Here is a 20,216-nt window from a genome sequence, read left to right on the forward strand (position 1 = left end):
AACATCTTCTTATAATATTTGGGACACATGGCATTCCCATGAATGTTGATAGCAGGAAGATGACATCACCCCCTACAGTACCAAAGTCAAGGAAAGTTGAGTGAATTATCTAACTTGATTTCTGTTCACAAGATGTTTTTGCATTTTTATGCAATATTTAAGGGACCACTTGCCCTCCTGCGGATTTACCTCCCTTCCTGACCAGGCCGTTTTTTTAGTTACGGCACTGAGTTACTTTAACTGACAATTGCGCAGTCATGCAACACTGCACCCAAATGAATTTTATGTCCTTTTTCCCAACAAACAGAGCTTGCATTCAGTGGTATTTGATTGCCTGTGTATATTTTCTTTATTGCACTATAAACAAAAAAGACCAACAATTTTGAAAAAAAAACCCTATATTTTTTACATTTTGCTATAAAACATATCCAGTAAAAAAATTTTAAAATTTTTTGTCATAAATGTAGGCCAAAATGTATTCTGCTACATGTCTTTGCTAAAAAAAAATTACAATGCATGTAAATGAATTGGTTTACGTGAAAGTTATAGCATTTACAATTGGTATATATACTGGGATTGTTTTTTTTAATTTTTACTAGTAATGGTTGGGACTGGTGAGCTGTTGCTGTATGGAATTACTATCTGCTGCTAGGGAGACTAAGGTGTCCATTTATGAACCAGGGGTAATAGATCGCTGCTCAGTTCTCCGGCATTCTCGGAGAACACAGTTCTCCTGTGAATGCAGTTTATGAAGCAGTTCTCCAAACGAAGGGAGAACGATCTCCAAACGCTGGAGAACGGTCTACAAACTCTGGAAAACGGCTGATTTTACTATAATCTCGCGAGATTACAGTAAAATATCAGTTTACTAAACAGAGGTAAATTATCTCTGCTTAGTTTTCGGTCCCTCCGATTCTCCAGCTCTGGGCTGGAAAATCTGGAGGGAGAACACAGATCTTCAGAGAAGGGCTGAACATATTCTCCTGGGTGTTATAAACTGTGAATGACCAGAGAATAGCTGTGATCCTCTGAATCTCAGCTATTCTGTGTGTCATAAACGGACACCTAAGCCCTTTAGAAACTGACCATACAACCATTTAGGAGCCTTATTGCTGCCTGCAGGCTTGATTGGGATTATTCTCATGAGCACCGATACAACTGGGCTCTAAAGCTAGCCAGCTGAAGAGTTAGGACTAACCACTGTCCCTTTATAGCTGCTACACAGAGACCTTTAGCTATTGCTTATGCTAAGAGGTACCTCTCAGGGGACATTGCACCATATTCTAGTCATTCTCCTAGAGTGCACTCTAGACTATAGTATTATTATTCACATTGCAGTTAATGCTTACATGCACTCTTTATTGCTGACTTTGCTGATTCATTGGTTTTTCCCAGTCTAGTGGTACAGAATTGTATTCTAAGTTACCTTGGCATAGTCATTATATTGTATAGTGGACTATGTCTGAACCTACCTTCTGTGTATTTGTTTATGCTCAAACCCCCATTTATTCTAACCTGTACCAATACATTGAGTTCAATTACCATTGAACAGTCTTGTGTCTACTTCCTGGTGTTAATTCACAGCGAATTAAAGAGTTCTTACAGTAACTTTCATTCAACCAGGTGTGTCAGCGGGGCTGAGGTTGTTCTTGAAGTTGAAACGAAGAACCGAGAACCCAAATGACCAAGCTGTTCTTTTAGGGGTATTGCTGCATAAAAAATATAGTGGCAGCCATTTCACCAAAGCCATATGGTAATCAAATCATCATTTACAGGGTGATAAATATGTTTATTGGTTAAGAAACTTCATTGGCAGAGCTGAGCATGCAAACTGATGCACTTTAGACTAGACCTCATTTATTTCTACTAAGAGACCATGCCGCGGTTATCACTTCAGTCAAGAATTTGTACATTATGGAATTTAGTTAGGTAAATCATTAGCCAACTGGCTTCTAAGCCTTCATGTGAGTTTGGTCATGGGGATATATTGAACCTGAAACTCTTGAATGTCTGTAAGGTTGGTTGGGACCAGGGGAGGACTGACAACTCATGGGGCCCCCGGGCAATAGGGGATCATAGGGCCCCTGTGTCCTTGCCCAAACTCAAAAAAGCCTATAAAAAGGTACAAGGGGAATCTCATGAGGCCTCCTACTGACCCCAGGCCCAAGTTTCCAAATGGTCAATCCGCCCCTGGTTGGGACTGTCTTCCTGCTTTCAGCATCCCAGATAAGTTCTGACTGCAGTAACCTACACGGTGAGATGGACATTGTTTCAACAATCGTGTATTAATCTGATGGACAAATAATAATAAATCTGTTTCTCTCTAGTTTTTTTTTTCATCCCATACCAGTTAACGTAATTTAAAGTTGAAATTTAAAACAATGCCGACCAATGTAAATCCATTGTCAATCTTGTTGTCCAACGAGTAGATCCATGGCAATTATAATGAGCTTCCATACGACCGTATTAAAACAATTACACAATGACCTGCTGCTCAACGAGATTCGCCCACCAGCTACCCATGTTCTTTTTCCACAAAAGCTTGCACATTAGCCTTGAAAAAAGGAAAAAAATAAGATTTGTCTCCTTTTAAATTTCAATGGAGTCAAGAGCTATGCTCGATATTCAAGAACTTTCCACCAGTCTTGTTAAATGTCCAGCAAACAGAACTTTGCTTAGTTTGATCACCATTAGTTAGCCCCTCAGTGTTTTGAACCCTTGGTTTGGTGCTTAGTTGTAGAGTACACAATTTGTTTGGTTTTTATTAAAATGATTAAATCCCAACTACGACAGATAACAAAATATTTGAAAAAAGTACCATCTTCTGATGCAGAATATATTTCTCATTTTGTTAAAGGGTCAAAACCTACCTTATCCACCAGTTCAAATAGCGATAACCAATCCCACAAAGCCTCTCTTCTTGCTGGTCTCTGACTGATTGTGTTGTTGCCCCTCTTGCTGACAGCATCACATAAAATGTAGAATCCCCACTGGTTCAGTATTGTATCAGGTAATGCCAGAGTATCTAGGATAAATATATATATATATATATATAAACCTGCGCTAATAAGAACCACAATAGATAATCAATAATCAAAAAAGAGGTGTAAAACATATAGCAGCTGAACACAAAAACCCTGATACTAGGCAATCAACAATAAATACATAAAAGTGCAGCGCTTAAAGTTACAAATAATCATAAGAAAACAGTGAAAAATGTGTAAAAAAAAATAGTCCATCCAAAAAGAAAAGAAAAGTCCCAGAGGCTATGATGAAACAAAAGAAAACCAAGACAGTTTTCGTGTCACCAACCACTACTACAGAAGACTTACCAGAAAGGCATGATCCCCTGTTAAGAGTGGTCAATCACGCTTTGTTAAACCATCCAGAAAGCCGGTCACTCGAATCCTCCTCCAGATCACCAAAACAGCAGATAAGGATCTTCCAAACAATGGACCTTAATTAGGGTAGCTAAAGCATTTAGGATAAGGCTTGGACTTGTAGTGGAAAACATACAAAGAAAGAACGCTCCACATAGTGTAAAACCATAATCACAACATTTATTTAAAGTATGGTTGAACTCAAATGTAAGCAAACATCATTAGGCATTGATTGGCAAAAAAAATCGAAATTTTCCAATTTCCAAAATATTTTCCTTAAGGGAGTACTGAGATACACCCGGCTTGCGCAGTAGCGTGTGTGTGCGTGGATCCACCCTATTGTTGGTGTCAGTGGGATGAATAGTGCTCTGTTGTTGGTGTACGTGTCAGGAATAGTGCCCCATTGTTGGTATCAGTGGCAGGAATTGTGCACTTATGGGTGTCAGTGGGAAGATTAGTGCCCCCTTATTGGTATTTGTGGGAGGAATAGTGCCTCATCATCAGTGTTAGTGGGCGGAATAGTGCTCCATTGTTGGTTCCAATGACCAGAATTATGCCCCCATTGCTCTTGTCAGTAGGAGGAATAGTGCCTCAAGGGCTGGAGAAAGGCAGGCAAAGAGCCACATCCGGCCCCTGGGCTGGAATTTGGTGACCAATGCCCTAGACAAAGAGAGCTCAGCATCCTGCATACGCTATGGGGGGGGGGGGGGGGGTGTTTCAATCTTTACCATTTATTCAGTGTCTGGAATTCTGTTTTAAAATTTCTGCCATTTTTCTGATAACTATAGCCTGTGAAATAAAAATGTAACGTTTCAGTTCCAGCCTATGGTACTCACATCAAAAGGTATAGAAGCCAGAAGGAAACAACAATTTCGGATAATTCCGATCAGCCTTCTTTTGTAGTGGAACTTGGCGTGAGATGGTTCGCCCTAGGCTAAACACACGCGCACGTCTCCTGTTCACGTCGCTCGTAGACTCACATGGCTGCACCAATTTCTAAATTTGTTTTTAGTGCTGATTGATCGGGGAAAGGCAGAGGTGGAAATGCATCTCACTTTCTCAGGAAAAAAAAAATATTTTCCTTAAGGGAGTACTGAGATACACCCGGCTTACCAGAGACAAGCTGTTAGAAAAGGTGTTTGGCTGCTGAATTCCTATAAAAGCAATTCAAAAAGGTATTCTCCGTGCTGGGGTCCTGAGATTGTGTTTAATGTTGCCATCTGTTATACTGCCTTTCAGGTCTGCATTGCTGAACAATTCTCGTTTTCCTTAGAAGACACTTATACATTCTGTGTGCTTTTGTGATAGGCATTAACCCAACATGGAGATGCTTTAAAAATGATTTTTTTTTTAATTGTTCCCTAAGACTCATTTGAAATAAATTTGCTTTGTATCTGAAATGTAATACTTCCTTTATGAAGTGTTTATAGGATTTTCTGTATTTTTGTATATATAAACGTGAAGTTTAGACACTCTAAAGGCTGTGAAAATATATAACACCCAATAAAAGATTAGTTTCAATATTTCTTTATTAAGATTTTGAAAAGAAAAGCTTTAAAGATACCCTGTCATGACTCTAAAGAATTGAATAGGGCAGTTCCCCGAAGGAAAAGATTAAGTATGCTTACATCTCTGGTGGCCTGTGTTTTCCCCATTCCCAGTCCATTCCTACATCACCTCCATACCATGTGCTTTTATTAATGTCTTCTTCATTGGACACTTCAGGGAATATCGATTCCCTGTGTCCTCTGCCGCTCTCAATGGTTCATCCATTCCAACATCTATGTCACTACAGAACTCAACAATGATGTAGAGGTTAGTGAAAAGAATTATGGGGGGGATTTACTAAAACTGGAATCTGGTGCTGCTGTGCATGGTAGCCAATCAGCTTCTAACTTAAGCTTGCTCAATTAAGCTTTGGCAATAAAACCTGGCAGGGGATCGGTTTCTATGCAGAGCTGCAAGAGATTTTGCACATTCCAGTTTTAGTACATAATCCCCTATGTGGCACAGTGGGGGACAAATGCACCCAACCATCCTAGAAGTGCTGAAGGCCAAAGATATAGATAGAGGCTGTAGTACTGGAATGGAGGAGAGTTGGGGACATAGGATTCTGGAGGGATGAGTATAGTGGCCATAATTTCAATTATTTAGAGATCTGATACGGTCTTTTTGAAGTAGATGTAAACAGTAAAGCGAACTTTAAAGTACAATGCAAGGTCCACTTATTAGATCTGCACCCCTTTCCACCTTTAAAAGTCTCTGCATCATAGTATTTCAAAAATGTTACTGTAAAGTAGATCATATATTTACCTTACCCTCAGCTTTTGCCTGCAGAGCCTAGGCAAGAGAGACATCATGCTCCTTCAGGCAGTATCCTGGAGAAATCATAGTAGCCCAGATCTCACAAGAAGACTCTTGTATTGTGCTGGAGTGCTTTCTCATGATATATGGGCTGCATTGCATTCCATAGGAATTTCACCAGAATGTTAGTGATGTCATGTCCTCCAATGTGAGAGTTGTTTGTCATTTCTTTCACTTGATATCATATTTTAAGCCCAGATTAAGAGGGTACAGCCTGTTCTTTGAAACTGTTGATTTGTTATTCAGATTCACATAATGCAAAAAATAGTTTTGAACTCCTTTGGTGTGATGCACTTATTCATCTACTTTTCATGGAAAGACAGCATTCTGGTTAATTTTTAGCCCCACAGTTACTTGGTGCACTACAGCAAAGTCAAACTACAAGAAGATAAAATTTGTTACAACTGTGTGCATTCCAAGGGCTCATATTCTATTTTCACTAGAGTAAACCAACACCTTTTATAACTGGGCTCAAGTTGCCATCAAATTATGATTATCTCTAGTATTATCAATCTTATTCAAACAACTAGGGAGGAAAAAGTTATTCACCGCAGTCAACTGCAATTTAGTAGAAAGAAGGAAAAAAAAACCTCCTGAGCTCAGAAGACCAGATCAGGCACATGTGGACAAGTCTTCCTCAACTTTTTTCATTCAATCCAATCAGGCAATGCTGTGCAACCCCCTTGGGGCTGGGGAAGCCCAGAAAGGCACTACAAAATAAGAAAAAGAAAGGGGTGCACAAGTCTTGCGCATTACCTTAGCGATAGTATTTAATTAGCAGAATGTAAAGCCAAAATGTACAAGCATATCATAACCAACACTGGGCCAGATGGTCTAGAGTTCTGCATGAGTTCCACAATCAAGAAGGTGCTCGAAGAATGGCTGACGTGTTTTAATGGGGTATCCCCTCTTCCTCAGAGCCAATTTGCAATGCTGTATAGTCACCCATTATAAACCCTAACTGTCTCACCAATTGGTGTCTATAGGCTCCTCCCACTTACCAGTGGGAGTCAATGGGGGATTCAACCCTATACTGGACATGATACCCAAAATCAAACATGACATGCATAAAAAACTATTTCCAACACTTTTTACATTGCATTGTAAAAGAAGAAGAAAAAGGCAAAGAAACATAGCATTTGTTTTTTGTCCTTAGTTTCTTGTCATAACTGCCAGAGGTCCATCGATGACTGTCAAACTGTGCTGACTTATTAAGCTAAAACCTAAAATGCAAATAAACTAAATGAAAATTGCAAGGAAAAATGGAAAAATATTTTGGATTGTCTGTTACAGATGCACGTTGAAAATCAACATAGTCTTTTCCATCACCTTGTTAAAGAAAGCTGTAATTACCACATATACAATGGTGGGCCAGTGCCTAGGGAAGCATGCTTAGGAGGGGCAGCATCAAGCATGTTTTAGACATGCTTTAATGAATCGAGACTTAATATTGCCACCACAAAGTGTTCCTCCAAATGTTAGTGTATATAAACTGAGTTCACTAATCTTGGAAGTTTATTGTCTGAAAGCAATAGGTAAATGCTGATCCGATGGAGTCAGATGTAGTAAACCAGGAAATTAGAGCCTTGTAATTAAAATATTAAAGTGATATTAAATTTAATATATATCAAACATGTCATACTTACCTGCCGTGTGTAGTGGTTTTGCACAAAGCAGTCCTGATCCTACTCTTCTCAGGTTCCCCGCTGGCGCTCCTGACCCCTTCCTCCTGCCAAGTGCCCCCAGAGCAGGTAGCTTGCTATGAGGGTACCAAGCTGCTGCTCTGTGTGTCTATTCACACACTAACGTGGCTCGGTCCTGCCTCCCCCCAGCTCTCTCTTCATTGGCTCACTGGCTGTGATTGATATTAACGGTCGCCAATGGCTCCTGTTGCTGTCTCAGCCAATAAGGAGGAAGGGTCCCTGGACAGCTGCTGCTCTTGTGCACATTGCTGGATTGAAAGTGAGTTTAGGGAAGTATTAGGGAAGCTGAGGGTGCTGCTGCACATATAAGTTTTTTTACCTTCATGCATAGAATGCAACAATCCTTGAAAAATCCTTTGCAACAATCCTTGAAAAATCCCTCCACTGGCACCAAGTGCTGTGGTCCCTTTTGCCCCCCTATGTCACTGCAGGACATTGTCGTGATGTATGGGTGAGCAGAAGAAGCTACAGAACAGGAATCCAATGCTCCTGGAAGTGTGTTGGATGAAGGGCATTATACCTGCAAAACAATTAAATAAAAAAATTAAATGTAATGATAATATTATTAATTGTAAATTAATCCTGGAAACAATGTTTGCAAGCTTCCTTTACACAAGATTTTTGACAGCAACTTCACACAGTGCAGGGGCCAGGGATAAAGTGGAAGCCTCATGTGTACCCAAAGTACCATTTAGCACCTTGATGTACAATAAAGGGGTACCTCATATCCCTTCCTTTAGAGGTGCCTATAGGCAAGAGTCTATTGTGCCTGGAGTACTGTAAAATTCAGTGTCTCCAACACAGAAACAGGTAGAAATCTAACAATAAGATAGCTAGAATTCTTGCAACATATATATATGTATATTATATATATGTTGCATATGATAGAAAAAATGTTAAATGTTTTATCATAAGTAGGATCTTTATTGTACTGGAAAATTGAATGTACATTTAGGTCCAATAAAAGTGTTATATGGATGTGCATGCTTATTTAGAATCGTAAATTATTTTTCCCCAGCTTTTAGCTAAATTTACATGTCTTACTCTTGGTATTTCTGCCAGACCAAAGCAGACAATTTGGCACTGAAGCACAATCACTGGGGACAGCGTTGGCACTGTAGTTCTTGCACTGGCATCGAAAGCCTGGCTTCAGTTCACATCACCTGAGCAACATAACAAGACCTAGCATAATTCTACACATTTGCAAATGTTGTACCTACATGAAGAGAATTTGTGAAATGTTGTGTTATATATTCTCTGATGTATTGTGTTTTATATTATACTGTATTTCAGTCGTTATGTATAGCCTGTGCTCTGACACTAAAGACCATTTACGTTATGCTCCTGTATGGACCAATTTATGGTGATCATTCCTATGACTACAAACATTAGCAGGTTGTACCAATCCCCACAGGTTAAAGAAAACAACCCTTTACAGGGTCTAACAGCTTATAGCTATGGGAATATGGTTTTGTTTTCCACTAGGTTGGAGTTTATACTGTATATTCTTTATAAATGCTCATGTAACACCCGGATCAACCATGCAGCCAATAAAGTCCAAAAGTTGGAATTCCTGTCCTGTACTTTTTCTGGGTTATTAACATAATAGTCCCCAATGAAGTTATTTTAAACCCAATTGTACTCTTTTACAAAATTCCCTCTGTCGTTTTAGGGTATACAAACATTTTTCAGTATCTTACTTGTCATATCACTGCCTGTGAGGTTGATTTACTAAAGGCAAACAGCTGTTCCATTTGCATGTACTTTAAAAGTGTATATGGGTGCTAGGTATCAGTGTATATCCCCAGTGTTAATATATCTTAAACAATAAACAAACAAATCTGATTTGTCAGAAATATAAATCTTATAAATCAAACCCATAAACAATCAGTGTCCATAAAAAATCTGAAAAATATTGAGACCACCAAGAGTGTCAATGGTGATCTTTACAGCACTCTAATATTTGCTCCACTCTAATCATACAAGGCGATGTTTTCCAAATGGTGATACATAGTTACATACATAGTTACATAGTTAGTCTGGCTGAAAAAAGACAAAAGTCCATCCAGTTCAACCATAGAAAAAGAAAAGTTATAATCCTATACCCACAATTGATCCAGAGGAAGGCAAAAAAACCCCAGCAAAACATGATACAATTTGCTCCTGCTTGGAAAAAAATGCCTCCCTGTTCCCCCGAGAGGCAATCGGATATTCCCTGGATCAACTTTACCTATAAATGTTAGTATCCAGTTATATTCTGTGTATCTAAGAAAGAATCCAGGACTTTTTTGAAGCAATCCACTGAGCTGGCCATAACCAACATTTGAGGGAGTCTATTCCACATTTTCACAGCTCTCACTGTAAAGAAACCTTTCAGTGTTTGGAGATTAAATGTATTTTCCTCCTGCTCCTGCTTTGTGATTTCACACCTTCCCCCTCTGCACATTGAGACTTATCAAATGTTGTACGGGTCTATATGCGCTCATGTAATGATACCGAGATCTGTGTCTTCACTGTTGTGTACAAACCTTGTGCACAATCCAGAAATCAGGGATAAAAGGCCATAAATGAGATCATTGCTCACCTAGTTTAATGAATAACATATTACAGACAAAAATAGTGAACTATCACTCACATGTTCTGGTGCCCTGACCAGCAACCAGCAAGTTCCAGCAGTGTAACAATCGGTATTGTGCCGGCCGCCACTTTCCGGTCAGTGCCGATCAGGGCATCAGAACATGTGAGTGACACTTCACTATCTTTGTCTGTAATATTTTATTCATGAAACTGGTTAAGCAATTATCTTGTTTATTGCCTTTTAACCTTGAGTTGAGGAGTGTGCACAAGGGGACATTGAGGAGAATGGAGACACAGATCTTGGCATCACTACATGAGCACATATAGACCCGTATATTATTTGGGTCTAAACATCTGGTGGGTCTCAATGCACAGAGGGGGGAGAGCAGCACCATTTGAAGATACCTGCCTTGTATGATAAGAGTGGAGCACATATTAGAGTGTTGTATAGATCACTATTGGCACTGTTGGTGGTGTCTGTATTTTTTGGACTTTTTATGGGCACTTATTGTTTATGGTTTTGATTTATAAGGTTTTTATTTCTTTGTTTGTTTATGATTGATCAAGTTATATTAACACTGGGGCAGGGGCGGACTGACAACTCATGGGGCCCCCGGGCAATAGGGGATCATGGGGCTTCTGTGTCCTTGCCCAAACTCAAAAAAGCCTATGAAAAAGGTACCAGGGGCATCTCATGGGGCCCCCTACTGAACCCGGGCCCTCGGGCAGTGCCCGGGTTTCCAAATGGTCAGTCCGCCCCTGCGCTGGGGATATACACAGATACCTAGCGATCATAAATACTTGTATAGTACCTGCATAGTGGTCCTGTGTATTGCACATGGGTGATTTTGGCACTGCAGCAGGAGTATCATATGTGTTGAAAGTAAAAATCCTTTGCGCAGTGATTTTATTTAATTGATTACACATACTCACTAAGGCTGTTACCTTTGCAAGAGAAGTTACTGTTTGCAATGAAATTTTCCTTAGAGCTTAGTGGATGTGGTGAAAGTTCACTTTGCAAAGAATGTCGAAAATGTTCAAGGACATTTTTTTTAAATTAATTTTTGCGTGCACATGAATGAATGATGGAAGCCAGCAGAGCTTCACCTCATTCCCTAGGCCTTGGGGAACACCCCTTACAAAATGCAACTTCCCTTGTAAAGGAAACAGCCTATTTGCCTTTAGTAAATCAATTTGAATAATAACATAGCCTGTCCTCTGCCACTAGCCTGCAGCTAAGGACCTCTGTTCTCTTTTGAGAGCCGTGATTTCAATGGATCCATCTGACATGCCCACCCAAGTCAGACCAATAGCTCTGCAATAGCGATGATGTGGAAGTGAGCTTTCGTTCCTTGGCCAATGAGATGCATCTGGAACACCCTACACTGTAGCTGCAAATAGGGTCGAAGATGCTCATGACACTATTGACCTAATCTGGCCACATATTATATGATAGGAAAGACATTGAAAACCTGTAATTTTGGTGAACGCTGAAATGATATGTGCAATTGTGTTAAATAGTTCAATTGGGTTTTAGATGACTTGTCCAAGTATGGGACGATATCTTCCTGTGTGACATTTTAAAGGAGATACATGCACACGTATACCTACCCTCAAACTGGTCAGCAGGGGCGGACTGACCATTGGGAACTCGGGCACTGCCCGAGGGCCCGGGATCAGTAGGGGGCCCCATGAGATGCCCCTGGTACCTTTCATAGGCTTTTTTGGGTGTGGTTTGAGTGTGGGCGAGCACACAGGAGCCCCATGATCCCCTATTGCCGGGGGGCCCCATGAGTTGTCAGTCCGCCCCTGCTGGTCAGTATAGCTTAAACCACTTTTCACTTTGTGTGAAAGGTAAATTTGCAACTGTATGGCTTATTTTAGGGGGATCCTCTCTTAGGCTGCTTGTATTCACAAGAAAGGAATGTCCACACAAAGTTATAGTTTCCATACGTTACTGTTTTTTTTTCAAAGATGGCAGTGACACATGACATCATGTAGACATACTAACCAGTTTTCCTTGGCATTCGTCATACATACATGGGAAAACTGTGCACATTTCACTTGCAGAGGCACAAGTTTACATCAGTTTTCATGTGCATGTCAGTGACTTTTACATACGTTGCAGATTCCTGAACAGAAAAAATCAGCATGTGATACTAACATTGTGATGGAAACAGGACACATAGAGAACAATTGTTTTCTTTGTGTCCTTGCAAAACACATGCAAAAAAACTCATGTCTCTGCACACTGGTGTGAATGAGGCCTTAAGGTAAATTAATAATAATTAAATATGGGGAGTGCCATTGCTAATGTCCAGAAAAATGTGAGTTGCCTGGTTGTTAACTTGACCCTCTAGTTTGAATACTTTGGGTTTGATTTACCAAAGGGAAAAGAGAAGTTTCCCCAGAGCTTTGTAAATGTGGCAAAATGTCATTTTGCAAAGAATAACCAATCACATGTAAGGGAAATAAAAAAACAGCATTTTTGATTACGCATGATTGGATGATGAAAGTCAGCAAAGCTTCACCTCATTCATTAAGCTAAGGGTAAATTCCCTTGCAGGGCCAATTTTCCTTTACTAAATCAACTCCAATGCATCTAATCTGCAGTGATTTGATAGGTATCAAATTTAGAGTAGAATGGGGAAACTACATTGGGTTGTCACTGCTAGGTTGGACCATTGAAGAGAGTTCTCTCCCCATAAAGACAGCAACAACGCTAGTTCAGATGAAAACACAAATTTGTTTTTTTTTTTGGATTGTCACAAACATGCTAGTGTGGGGGAAGTCATGACAGTTCAGAAAAGTGGTAAAGATAAGGTGAGAATCAATAGCTACCCTCTTCCACCAAACATTAAAGTAAAGCTAAAAGCAAAACTTTTTTTTAAATTTTGGATAGAGTAAGGGAAGATCAAGAAAATCCCCTTACAAAGCTCAGCTTCTCTTTCAAAGTGAAGAACAGTCTATTTCATTTGGTAAATCAAACCTTCTAAGTCATTGACAAAAAAGCAGTCAGATAAAAGTGACTTGAGTCCAGAGGATCAGCACAATTGGGTGGCAACAAGCATTTTTAGAAGGAGAGGTCAACAAATGGCAAACTTAAATTTGCTCCCATGACAAATTTCTTTAAAAAATATCAAAGCTGGAGTATTCCTTTAATTCCTCTGGAAAGGACGCAGGGTGAGGTAAAGCAATGTTTTCTGTATTTCCCTTTTCTGCAGTTCTTCTCGTCTTTTGGGGACCTTCTCTGCTGATGTGGCTGACCGAGCAGCTGAGGAGGAGCTTATGAATCCTTTCATTAACCATCCCCATTGTATCGCTGCCCCAGATTTGTGTGTTACATGTGGTATTCTCTTTAAAATATGCATCCCTTTGTCTACGTAACGTCTAAATGACTAAAATATTAATCACAGGTTTTCTGAAAATAATGATCGCCTCTAATAATGGTATGTTGATGCTTTCATTTTAATCTTGCATTAATAATAAAAAATGGAAACTCGGAGATCTTAGAAGTTTTGTCTCAGTAGCCTGGGTGAATCACTCTCACTTACCCTCCATGTGAATAACACGAGGGGCTGACACTCCTGAAAACAGGCCTGCAAAAAAGAGAAAATACGCTATGACATTTCCTTCCTCCCCCAGAGGAGTAACTGCCACTAACCAAAGTTATTTTCATGAAAGCTCTTTTGCTTTAGATGCAGAATATTAAGAGAGCAAAACACTTTAGGACACAGTCTTGTCACCAGATGTTCTTTGCCTCTAATGTATTTGTTAAGCGGTGTTCTTTTTAAATAGGTCATGTAAAGTTTTTTTCTCTCCATTGTGCCAAGGATGTCAATACATTCTTTATTTCTAACTTACTAATACACAGAGATAGCACCCAAATTTGCTAATTTCAGTGGTCATCTTGGAATGTTTTTTTTTTCTTTGGGCCGTCAGAAATGTGAGAATTTGGTAGATGAGGTTTGATGGGTTAGAAGGCAGCTAAACGTTTGAAGAATCCTTTCTTTTATTACAAAATAATCTTATAAATGTGGCTATTAAGACTGGATCCTGGCATGTCACTTTGTCATTTGTTCAAAAACTGTTACAACATACAGCAGTTAGACAAAAAAATGGAATCACTACATGATTTGCAAGTGTGAAAGTGATGATGTGTTCATGTTGAAATGGAAGTGATGTAACATTCTTTTGCTCCTGCTGTTTGATGAGACACCTAGCTAACAGGTGGGAAGCCTTACTTTTGTAATTTACTGTGTGCGCTGCTAGTAATATGGAATCATGTCAGAGCTTACTGAGCTTCAAAGAGGGCAAATTGTTGGTGCCGCTTAGCTGGTGCCTCTGTGACTGAAGTTGCCAATTTATTTGCTGTGTTGCAAGGTATCAAAAGTTATGATGGCAAATACAGTTTCTGGGAAAATGTCATCTGATAAGCATAAGCGCAGTCGACATGGTCAACCGACTGAAAGGGACAAAAGGATAATGTGCAGGATTGTGACCAGAAATAAGAAAACAACTGCTGAAAAAGTGACTGCAGAGCTCAATCTCATTCTTCTGAAGCCCATGTCCAAAAAAACTGTGCAGAGGGAACACCATGTGCCAATGATTCATGAGAGAGCTGCAATTGCTAAAACACGAGTGACCGGTATTAATATTCAGAAGAGGTGAGAGTGGTGCAGCACCCATAATTCATGGACTATAGACCAATGGAAGACTGTAATATGATCCAATGAATTATGCTTCACACTGTTTCCAACCACCGGACATGTTTTTGTGTGTCAAACACCGTCCCAAGCTTAAGACCAGTCTTGTGCTAACAGTAAAGCATGGTGGCGGCACAATCATGCTTTGGGCAGCCATATCTTGGCATTCTGCAGGCCCCATTATCACCTTGAAAGCACAATTTACCAAGATGATAATGCTCTGATTTATACAGCTGGTTTTGCCAAATTGAGGTTTGATGAGCATGCAGACAAAGTCTTGCACCTTTCCTGGGCACCGCAGTTGCTGGACCTCAATATTAAAGAGCCACTATGGTCAATTTTGGAGAACAAGATTTGGGCTCATTTTCATTCTTGCATCCCTGCAAGAATTGGATTGATTTTTGCATGAAGAGTGGAATCATATTCCGTTATCCACCAACCAAGACTTATATTTGTCAATTCCCAGGAGAATTCAGACCATCCTGGATGCCAAAGGTGGTCCAACACCATATTAAGTAACAATTTTGTTCTTTTACCTGGTGTTTCCATAATTTTGTCCAACCACTGTATTTGTGAAGTCATATTTTTTTATATATGCATTCTTTATTTATAAGAACCATTTTCACATGCAACAGGTAAAAAAGTACATGGAAAAACAATGATTACATCATGGTAAGAAAAGTACATAGAGCGTACCATATATAAATTGGAAATTGAAAAGAATGGGTGTCCATACAATAAATAGGATTGACATGAAATTATCATCATATATTCACAAACCTACTATGAGTGAAACCCAATGGGAAATGATGTTCTATTATGCCACTTCAACCTGCAATGTGTAATAATAAAAAAAGAAAAAAAAAAGAATTAAAGCAGGTATGTCTTGATCAGAACAACAAGATAGGATACATATATGGACCAACATTACAGTCATGGCCGAAATTGTTGGCACCCTTGATATTTCTCCAGGAAATCATGTATTTCTCACGAAACGTATTGCATTAACACATGTTTTGCTATACACATGTTTATTCCCTTTGTGTGTATTGGGACAAAACAAAAAAAGGGAGGAAAGAAAGCAAATTCGACATAATGTCACACAAACCTCCAAAAATGGGCTGGACAAAAGTATTGGCACCCTTTCACAACTGCGGATAAATAAGAATGTTACAAGCATGTGATGCTCCTGTAAACTCACCTGGGGCAAGTAACAGGTGTGGGCAATATAGAAATCACACCTGAAAGCAGATAAAAAGGAGAGACGTTCACTTAACCTTTGCATTGTGTGTCTGTCTGTGCCACACTAAGCATGGACAACAGAAAGAGGAGACGAGAACTGTCTGAGGACCTGAGAACCAAAATTGTGGCAAAATATCAACAATCTCAAGGTTACAAGTCCATCTCCAGAGAACTAGATTTGCCTTTGTCCACAGTGCGCAACATTATCAAGAAGTTTGCAACCCATGGCACTGTAGCTAATCTCCCTGGTCGTGGACGGATGAGGAAAATTGATGAAAGATTGCAACGCAGAATAGTCCGGATGGTGGATAAGCAGCCCCAAACATGTTCCAAAGACATTCAAGCTGTCCTGCAGGCTCAGGGAGCATCAGTGTCAGCGCGAACTATCCGTCGACATTTAAATGAAATGAAACGCTATGGCAGGAGACCCAGGAGGACCCCACTGCTGACACAGAGACATAAAAAAGCAAGACTACAGTTTGCCAAAATGTACTTGAGTAAGCCAAAAGCCTTCTGGGAAAACGTCTTGTGGACAGATGAGACCAAGATAGAGCTTTTCGGTAAAGCACATCATTCTACTGTTTACCGAAAACGGAATGAGGCCTACAAAGAACAAAACACAGTACCTACGGTAAAATATGGTGGAGGTTCAATGATGTTTTGGGGTTGTTTTGCTGCCTCTGGCACTGGGTGCCTTGACTGTGTGCAAGGCATCATGAAATCTGAGGATTACCAAAGGATTTTGGGTCGCACTGTAGGGCCCAGTGTCAGAAAGCTGGGTTTGCGTCCAAGATCCTGGGTCTTCCAGCAGGACAATGACCCCAAACATACGTCAAAAAGCACTCAGAAATGGATGGCAAAGAAGCGCTGGAGAGTTCTGAAGTGGCCAGCAATGAGCCCAGATCTAAATCCCATTGAACACCTGTGGAGAGATCTTAAAATTGCTGTTGGGAAAAGGTGTCCTTCCAATAAGAGAGACCTGGAGCTGTTTGCAAAGGAAGAGTGGTCCAAAATTCCGGGTGAGAGGTGTCAGAAGCTTATTGATGGTTATAGGAAGCGACTGATTTCAGTTATGTTTTCCAAAGGGTGTGCAACCAAATATTAAGTTAAGGGTGCCAATACTTTTGTCCAGCCCATTTTTGGGGTTTTGTGTGACATTATGTCATATTTGCTTTTCTGCCTCTGTTTTATATTTGTTCCAATACATACAAAGGGAATAAACATGTGTATAGCAAAACATGTGTTAATGCAATACCTTTTTTGTGTGAAATACTTGATTTTCAGGAAAAATATCAAGGGTGCCAACAATTTCGGCCATGACTGTATAATCAAGTGTGTAAGCATCTGACCTGTAAACAAAATTAGAAGATAAAAACCATGTAAAAGTGGCAAAAATGGAAAATATCAAAAAAGACAATATGGAAGTAAAATGGGGAGGGGAAAGGAAGGGGAATAGGAGGGGGGATAGGAAACTGCATTGGACAAGATCTATTTCCTGGTGAACAGTGGTCCTAAGACCTTTAGAAAGTCAAAAGGGTTTGGGGAGATATTATTACAGCTAATGGCCATTACAAATTTGGCTTGTCTCGTTAGTGCCTTGTCCAGATTATAATTCCATCAACCTAACTTGGTGTGCTTTTTGACTAGCTGCTTTCTATATAGGTAAGGCAAGCAAGAAGAAAATAAAACTATTAACACGTTCTACTTAGTGAATGTGGAGAAAATCAATTTGCAAAGAAATACCTAATCACATGCAAGAAATGTTTTTTATATATATATATATATATATATATATATATATATATATATATATATATATAAAAAATAAAAATATATATATATATATATATATATATATATATATATAAATTATCACTAAGCTAAAGGAACATTTAGTAAAGCAACCCCAATGTGTCTTAGGTTTAGTAATTTGCTACCTATAAAATTTAGAGTGGAGTAGGGAACCTATCTTGGGTCATCACTGCTAGGTTGGACCATTGTGGAGAGTTCTTTCCCCATAGGTTAATTCAGATGAATATCCAAATTTGGATTAACTGAATTGTCACAAACAAGGTGTGGGAATGTTACTTGCAACAGTGCATAGAACTGGTAAAGATTTAGTGAAAATCAATTGCTATTCCCTTCCACCAAAAATTAAAGTAGCAAGTAGTATTAAATCAAAACTTTTTTTTTTCATTTTGGATAAGGTAAAGGAGGATCATGTTTTTTATTTCCACCTGTGTTCCATTGGGGAGATTTCCCTTCACTTTCTGTCCCATAGCCAAAACAGGAAGTGAGAGTAAATCTCAGCAAAATGAGGGAATCCCTGGTAGTCACCGGGATCACCAGAACTATTGTCCCCTCTATTACTTTTCTGGTGACAACCCAAAATTTGGAATTTTCTTTCACTTTTTGATGATAATGGTAAACAGGACAAATAGAGAGGGTAAATCATTCTAAGGGGGCACAGCAATGAAACCTCATGTGTGTTCTAATCCCTCTCCACTCTATCCAAAACTAAAAAAAAAAAGTTTTTTGCCTTTAGATATATTTTAAGTCAACTTTAAGTCATTCATTCAGGATGAATTTTATATGCTGATTTATTTTTATTCCCCACACCCCCTTTCTCCTTAAATAGTCTCTTAAGCATTGGCTTTATTTGCCTTATTTTCTATGTGTTTTTTGTTGCAGATTTCTCGTCATCGAAGAAATCATTCTCAACACTACGTGACTGAGAACAGAATTTCTAAAGACATCCTTGTAAGTTGTTTCATTAAAGTGAACTTTTCCTTTCACCAAATGATGAGGATATTAGTATGGTTTTATTTTGCAAGAGTAGTGGATTCAAGCACATCTTTTCTTGAGAAATTACTGTTGTAGGCTTAAAGCCACCCTGTATTTTGCATATTTTGACTTTTGACAAAACTACACACTGTGCTGTCCATGACCACTTTGCTACTTACCTTTCCTGTTGTTATCCTGTCCTGCCCACTGTACCACTGTATTGCCACAGTCAGGTAAATATGGAATGTTGCATTTTAATTTTATGTATTTTAATTTCAACCAGTGAGTGGAGCTTGAAGCGGAGTTCCACTGCCATTTGGGGGAGGAGGGGGGAATGGATACCTGTTATTGACAGGTACCTGCTCCCACTTCCAGCTCAGTTCGCCGCTGGAAAATAAGCCGGAAGTTCAGCCCCCTTCTCCCTCCCGCAGTCTCCTGGGAACTTTCACAGGTCCCAGAAGACTGTCGGACCAATTAGGAGGCGCAGCGCGGCTCATGCATGCGCAGTGGACACCAAGCTGTGAAGCCACAAGCTGTCACAGCTTGGTGCCCACAGTTGAAATGCTGGCGTCAGGGAGGAGAGAAGGGGAGAAGGGACGCCGCTGGTGAGAACATCACTGGACTCTGGGACAGGTAAGTGTGTGTTTATTAAAAGTCAGCAGCTACAGTTTTTGTAGCTGCTTACTTTTAATAAACACAAAAATGGCTAGAATTCTGCTTTAAGGCTCCTTTTTGCCAGTCTTTCAGTTTATCCTCACCTCCTGCTGTATAAAGCCTGTTGTCTACAGAACTCAAAAACTCAAGCTAAGATTTACACGTTTACTCCTCAGTTTTACTCCTCTTCCCTCCATACAGTTACATCCAAGCTTTCAAATATATCAGAAAAAAAAATCATCTTTAAGATAGCAAGTAGTAGGGGAGGCTCTCTTTTTGCTCCTAAATGAGATTCAAGAATTGTGAAGAGAAAATGTAAAATACATATAGATTTTTTTTGGAGACAGTTAAGGTAAATATAACTTACCTTTAACACATCTCATGACTTGCAATTCTCACTTCTTCAGAAAATGTGCATTTACAGTATAACAAGAAAAGCACATAACAGAATACATTTCTATAAATATCATGTTTTGTATTCTAGTAAATAGTTTGAGAGTTTCAAAGTGTATAAAATGTTTTGTTGCCTGACACATCCAGAATCTAGGGAAAAGAAGGGTAAAAGGATAAAAAAAGAAGTAAAATTCTAATGATATAAAAGAATATAAAATAATATACAAATGTCCAGCACAAATACTAAGAATTTGTATTTTATGTAATTTTATGCTTATTATCTTTTACATTCACTTTACAATCATATAAGGTGGAAATGGATGTGTGTGTGTTTTTTAACTGGAAGAACATTTAATTAGTATTTGGTCTGGAAGTCACCCATACTCTGTAGATAATAATAATTAAATAAAGAA

At 39.2% G+C, this 20,216-nt stretch overlaps 1 protein-coding gene across 1 annotated transcript in view; it reads left to right on the forward strand.

Moving 5' to 3' along the window:
- Positions 1-20,216, forward strand: part of ARHGAP15 (Rho GTPase activating protein 15) — a 778,695-nt gene that overhangs the window by 88,143 nt on the left and 670,336 nt on the right. The window contains exon 4 of the mRNA XM_089679020.1: positions 18,664-18,732. Coding sequence (XP_089535146.1) covers positions 18,664-18,732 — 69 coding nt within the window. The remainder of the gene's footprint in view (positions 1-18,663; positions 18,733-20,216) is intronic.

This window comes from Staurois parvus, unplaced genomic scaffold (assembly GCF_062004578.1).
Source record: "Staurois parvus isolate SC_StPar_1 unplaced genomic scaffold, SC_StPar_1.0 ptg000216l, whole genome shotgun sequence".
Taxonomy (NCBI): domain Eukaryota; kingdom Metazoa; phylum Chordata; class Amphibia; order Anura; family Ranidae; genus Staurois; species Staurois parvus.